The 6,797-nt window shown below is 43.3% G+C and overlaps 1 protein-coding gene across 1 annotated transcript in view; it reads left to right on the forward strand.

Annotated features, from left to right (window-relative positions):
• mgaa (MAX dimerization protein MGA a) overlaps positions 1–6,797 on the forward strand; it is a gene marked incomplete at both ends in the record, with an annotated part of 29,371 nt that overhangs the window by 6,155 nt on the left and 16,419 nt on the right. Inside the window, 6 exon segments of the mRNA XM_079225485.1 lie at positions 3,856–3,966; positions 4,897–5,014; positions 5,121–5,145; positions 5,147–5,279; positions 5,358–6,148; positions 6,318–6,594. Of these exon segments, the coding sequence (XP_079081611.1) occupies positions 3,856–3,966; positions 4,897–5,014; positions 5,121–5,145; positions 5,147–5,279; positions 5,358–6,148; positions 6,318–6,594 (1,455 nt within the window).

The following is a 6,797-nucleotide window of genomic DNA, read 5'->3' on the forward strand; positions in this document are numbered from 1 at the left end:
GGGGTCAACTTATAAAACATCTATGAATTCAACAGTTTTGTTACAAAAAGGAGCGATACGCAACATGAATAATGCTGGCTACTATGAGCACACAAATCCTTTTGTTTTACAGATCACGTTATGAAATGTATTGATTTTGTATATAAGAAAATAATGCAGACAATTTACAGAGCTAAAGCAAAGTCACTGCCAGACTATGTACAAAGGTTGTTTTCAATACATGAGTGTAAATATGATTTGAGAGATGTTTGTAAGTTTATTGTACAAAAAGCTAAAAAGGGGATTAAAAGATGTTTTTCTATTGTGGAACAATGCTAAAATAGATATAGAAGAATGGTCAACTCATTTTTGGTTTTCAAAAGGATTATTTATAAAACAATTTGAGGGTTACAAGTGTGTATATTTATTTTTTCTTTATTTCAAATTAATTATCTGATTTAATTGATAATAATAATTTTGGATAGGAATATATAATATTTGTTTCAGACAGTTCATCAGAGTGTGATTTTTGCTTTTATTCATTCAGTATATGATGACACAAGAGACAGAATTTCAGGGTCATAGTGAACACAAATGTGAACTTTTCTCAAACAACAAGAGAGAAATACTTTTTTTCCTGCTTGTAAAGGAAAGACGGATAAACTAGCTTTCATATCCGCGTCACTCCCAAATCCAATGGATGGAGAATGGACCGGACAGTGTCAACTTTTGAGTTTTATTTTGTTGTCTGTGTAGTTTTTGCAAACCAGTGATATGTTATGCTCGTTTGGACACTATCACTGAGATAAAGATGAACTAGTTCAGTGTCAAATATACCATTCAATAGAAGAAGAAAAACATGAATAACAAAAATTAAAAAAACATTTCAAGTAAATCTTAATTATCGAATGATAAATATTGTATGATGGTACTCCTTGGTGTAGTTTACTGTGAGCTAAATTCCTTGGTATAGTTTACTGTGAGCTGAATTCCTTGGTGTAGTTTACTTTGAACTAAACTCCTTGGTGTAGTTTACTTTGAGCTATACTCCTTGGTGTAGTTTACTTTGAGCTAAACTCCTTGGTGTAGTCCTGCTGTGGTTGATGAGAGACGTTACTTTACGTTACAAATTATTTGGGGGGGCTGAAGAACATTTTAACAGGCCCAACGACGCCCCTGATGGGAGACAATAACACCCGACGTGTGTTCTTTACGTCCAGTCTACTCCGTAACTTAAACCCGCTTCACAAAGACAAGATGTTGGAAATGGAAGCAGGTTTTTAGAGCTTTTTGGCGATCTCAGGATATTCTGCCTTGATTTTAATCCAGAACACGTATACTTAATGTGAATTTAGATTTAATTTTGGGGGTAACGTATCACGCTCAGACGCACAGATTGATGTATCTGGTCATTTTTCAAAATAAAAACCTGTAATAACTAAGTTTGATAAATACTGACTTAAAGGAAACATGGTGTTCATTTATTTTAATGACGCCCACAAAGAGGGCTGCACGACTATAGCCAACATCACGATTATTTGTATCAATATTGAGATCACGATTATTTATCACGATTATTCATTAATTTTAGGGACAACATCTTTTTAATGCGCTCTCACGTTTAAATGAACAAGAACACTGCTTCCACTCCATTGTTGTGCTACATTCTGGCTAATATACAAATATTTGCATCAGACTGGTCCTTATCACAGTGCATCTCATAGAAGGAATATAAATATATAAATAAAATAGTATCAACACTTTTTACCCAAAATTGAATCAACAGAGCGCTGCTTTCACATGCTACATTCCAGCTAATGTACACGTCTTTGCATCAAAATAAAACTTATACGGTTCTTATTCACCTGAAGCAAAATCTAAATGAAATGTTTACTATAGGTCATTCGTAGTTGCGAAGTACTCAACAGCTGTGACATCCTTTGTATTTCCCCCTTCTTTCCCCTTCTAATGCAGACTCTCTTTCACTTCTTCTGCATCATCAGGGAGAGAGTCGAGAACAGCTCACTTTCTTTCTCAATGGCAGAAAGATCTTGGAAGCGCTGTTCTGTCATGAGATGTGATGACGGACACATATTTCCCCTTTTTAGCAGAAAGGTTGACCTCTGGAAAAGCTACTTTGATTTCAGACAGCGTGAGGAAGAGCGCAGCGTGAGGAAGAGCGCAGCGTTGACGTTGTGTAGTTGTGTCTCAGAGAGACGGAGCTTCACACAGAACGCTTTCATGTGTACGTGAAGTTTGGTCCCTGCTCTTTGCCTTACAGGCTCTTGGTTCAGTGTGGCGAAATGATAAATACTAGGAATGCGAAGTCTGGCAATCATAGATGGTCACTCAGCTCATGAAGAGGTCGGTCCTTCTCTTTCAAAAACTGGTCAATTTCTGATCTCAGGGAATAAATCCGCTGCAGCCACAACTGAGCAGCGCACCTCAGGGTGAGAGAGGCTCTGTGTTATGAAGTCTCGTCTGAGAAGGTTTCCTGTGTCGCGCTGTGAGCTGAGCGACTTGTAGCTGCTCGTGTGGCATTTTATTGTCTTTTGTTTGGACGGCAAAAATACGATTGAGGTAGCAGGCTAGCTGCCATTTGCTTGACTTTCTCCATTTATATTTTTAGAACTTGCAGTGGACCAATAAAAAATGTGCTGCGGGCCGTAGTTTGGACTAGCTCCTTGCCTTCTGCTCCTGACATTTGGTTTACCTTTTCACACGAAAGTCTGTCTCTCTACTCTTCTTCTGAAAAGCACGCAACATATTTTTCGGCGCTCTCGGTCTCTCTCTGTCTGCTGTGTCTCACCTGTCTGCAGCGCATCGGGGCAGAACTCTGCCGTGTGCGATACAGAAAGCAGAGAAGTGTTGTAGACGCAACTAGGGCTGTGCGGTATACCGGTTCAAACCGTATACCAGTTTCAGATGTCCATACGGTATGAATTTTTCATATACCGTCATACCAGTGGTTACACGTAACAACTGTTGGTGCGCTAAGACGGTCAACTAGACAGCGGTGCTGTCAGCGACCAGCGCCATCAACAAGCCGTGCATATCCACACAAACAGCAGGCAGCAACATTTATTTATTACAGTTTAATACTGAGAGCGCAGTGGAGCTACTTATCTGTCAGTGTAACTTGGTTCTCTCATGGTTCAAAATTACACGGCCAAAGTGCATGCTGGGAAGTTGGGCGGCGAACAGCTGTTTGTGTGGCGTCTTCCGGTCTGTCTCTTCCTGTTTTTTTTGTTGCGCGAAATCTACCCAGAATGCAATTCGGCGCTGTAATTTTATAACAAGTGTGAACCATGACTGAACCCAGTTACACTGACGGGTAAGTAGCTCCACTGCGCTCCCAGTATTAAACTGTATAAAGTCAATGTTGCTGCAGCTATGGACAAGCGACTTGCCGACAGTACTGCTGTCGAGTTGACTGATGCTGTTATTGGAATCAATGTGTTTACTTGATTAAAAAAATATATACCGTGAAACTGCCAGAATCTTACAAAATACCGTGATATGAATTTTTGGCCATACCGCACAGCCCTAGACGCAACCATGTAGAGACAGAAATGACATGCTGTGTGTAGATACTATCAATAACATACAGCCGTTTTAATTTGTTTAATAACAGAACAAATTGTAGACCTGTTCTATATTACTTGGCCAGCCACTATATTGCAGGCTCAGACGCTCAACAATGTAAAATTATTTGCGACAGCTAAATAATATTTTTTTGGACCAATTAAGTGAAATTGGACATTTTCTCACAGTGGTTGAAAATCACTGCTGTAGTCAACTGGGTTTAGTGGATAAACGCGGCGCTCACATGAAGAAAAACAGGACTTTCACGCTTTTGTTGTCTTTGCTCTTCAGCAGAGGCGGCAGAGGACTCGGAGGAGACCATCGCTGCCTTTGAGAAGATTCTTCTGAGAGACTTGACGCAGATGAGACACGGACAGGTGATCCACCCGGTGCTGCAGGAAGGTATGCCGGGTTGGAGAGAGATTTTTTTTTGTGTGTGTGTGTGTGTGTGTGTGTGCGCGTGCGTGCCCGCCCGCCCGCCCTTGTCAAAAGACTCGTTCTGATTGATTTAATCCAGTGGTTCTCAAACTTTTTCTGTCACGCCCACTTTGGAGGAAGACACATTTCACACGGCCCAACAAAATTGTCCATTCTGAATTTTTATTGAAATAGCATGTTGACTCCATCTGTGCTTTTATAACTATTAGAATAAAGAAAATGTAAAACTTTTTCAAAAACCAATAACATGTGCAATCACTTTGTTAGAACTTTATTTGCATTGTTCTATCTGTGCAAATAATTACTAATATTTGTTTATTATTGCGGCTGCAATTAACCGGTTTTGCACTGAATATCTGTGTACTTTTGTAATAGGTGAAGTTCTCAATACATTTTTTTTAAATAAAAAAAAAAAAATCTGCGATTCCCCTTGACCCCCACCTCAGGGGGGCGCGCCCCACAGTTTGAGAAATACTGGTTTATACTAATTGTTTATATGTTTAGCAAACTCAATCATCAAGACGTTGGTTCATTAATATATTCATATTTTCATGCGACATCGAACAGCCAAAGAAGAAAATGTGAGTGTCTAACTTTGGCTGTAGCTAATACTAACCGTGGCTCACCAGCTAGCCCTCTAACAACTGCTGGAATCTCAGTCTAGCTCGGTCTTATAGAAATGTGCAGTAAAGTTAACCTTTACTGGAGTTACTCCGACCAAGCAAAGACGCACGGTCCCCCCTCTAACCAAAAGACCTCGAACACAACACTGGTCATAGTCACATTCTTGCAACGGGTTTTATTATTTTATTATTTTATCATTTAATCTGAATTTGATAAGAGAAAATGTCTTTTTTAATAGACAGGTGAAAGACTGTTTTTCCTGTTTTTCAGTTGGTCTGAAGATTAACCTGCTGGATCCGACTCTGGCCATCGACCTGCAGTACCTGGGCGTCCGCCTGCCCATCCCTCCTCCTGGAGTCCCTCTGGAACCGCTGCCCCCCCCCCCCAGGTCACTACCCTCATACCGACCAGAGACGGAGCTCCTGCCTTTATAGACGGATCCACTTCTTCAGGGTCTTTTTAGTATTCCTGAGGGTTTAGACGTGATGACCCAGACTCAGTGGTGTAACTTCCTGTTCTGTCTCCAGGTGCTTCTCCAGCGTTCGTGTCCAGAACCGGAAAAACCACAGATATGACAAAGATCAAAGGATGGAGAGAGAAATTCTCTCCATCAGAGGCTGCTTCGTCCACGCAGACACCGGCCAACCCTGAGGGTGAGCTTTGAATCAAAGACGTGATTCATCGAGAAAACTAACTGCATGACTCAAACAATGATTCCTTTTGTTCTTCAGCTGGTCCAAGTTTAGATCTGCCGAAGAAAAACCTGTCTGCGTTCTGCAGCGACATGTTGGACGAGTATCTGGAGAACGAAGGGAAGCTGATTGACCAGCGAGCCTCCAGCTTCACCCAGATGCTGGTGGAGCCGGTGGTCTACGAGCTGCCCACCAGGAGTACAAGCTACGTCCGGACCCTAGACAGCGTCCTGAAGAAGCAGACTGCCAGCTCTCCCACCTCAGACCTCATATCAGGATTCATCCCCCCCTCCAAGAGACCCAAACTCACCCTTGGAGAGACCAAAACATTCAGGAGGCAGAGGGGTCCGAAACACAATAAACCCAGAGCAGAACCAGCACCAATACTAGGTCCAGCTGAATCAAACCCGAAACCTCCTTCAGTCCAGATCCCGGCGCCCCCCCCATCGGAGAACACATCCAGTGTCACTGAACCTCATAAACCAAAGAGACACCAGCTGAAAGTCCACTTCGACCCCACAGAACCACTAACTCCATCTGCTCCACACAAGAGGAGGAGGAAGCTCAAACCCAAGACCTCGTCCCAGACCCTCAGCCCCTCCACGCCCTCCGCCCTCCCGGACGGCGTCTCGCAGGACATGGCTCCGCTGGAGTCGGACTCCGAGCTGGGGAACGTCCGTCAGAGTGAGAAGGACAGGGGCCCCATGATGACCCGGGCTGTACTGAGACAGAAGGACCTGGAGGACGGGGTGTTGTGGGAGGGTCTACCCCGGACCAGCATCACAGAGGAGAGGGCCGCCATCGCTCTGACGTCGCTCTTCACACTGAAGGTGAGAGATCAGACTTTGACAGATAGAGACACGGTATCTACGAAACACGTTTCTAAACTTAAAATGACAGTAATTGATGTTGAGAAGTAGTTCCTCTGGTTTTTATGATTCCTCGAACTCTTGATTCCTCTGGTACCTCTAACTCTTGACTCCTCTGGTTCCTCCTCAGGGTTTTGCCAGAGAGAACCCCACCGCCCCCATCCAGCTGGTCCGGAGGGAAGCCCCCCCCTGCCTGAATGAGTCCTGCAGACTGGGCTGCGTCTGCTCCAGTCTGTCCCACTGCTCCAGGATCAGCCACTGCGGCCGGCCTGCCTGCATGTTTGGCTGCAGCTGCCTTAAACAGAAGGTGGTCCTCCTCAAGAACCTGGACGGCTCCGACTCCAGCCCCTCCCAGCATGGACACAACAAGAGGAGGAGGAGGAGGAGGAGGATGAAGATGGCCTACGGTAAGTTCTCCGCCTGCATCATCCTGGAGTTCAATCATATAATAATAATGCTTCCTTCATGTTGTGTGGAACTTGTATAGGGTTCGTACGGTCATGGAAAAACCTGGAAAAGTCATGGAATTTTCAAATGTTAATGTTCATTTACGCTGAGTTTGAAATAATTAATATGAGAGAGAGAGAGAGAATACATGTTTATTATTTTT

The sequence above is a fragment of the Taurulus bubalis genome (genome assembly GCF_910589615.1).
Source record: "Taurulus bubalis genome assembly, chromosome: 1".
Taxonomy (NCBI): Eukaryota; Metazoa; Chordata; class Actinopteri; order Perciformes; family Cottidae; genus Taurulus; species Taurulus bubalis.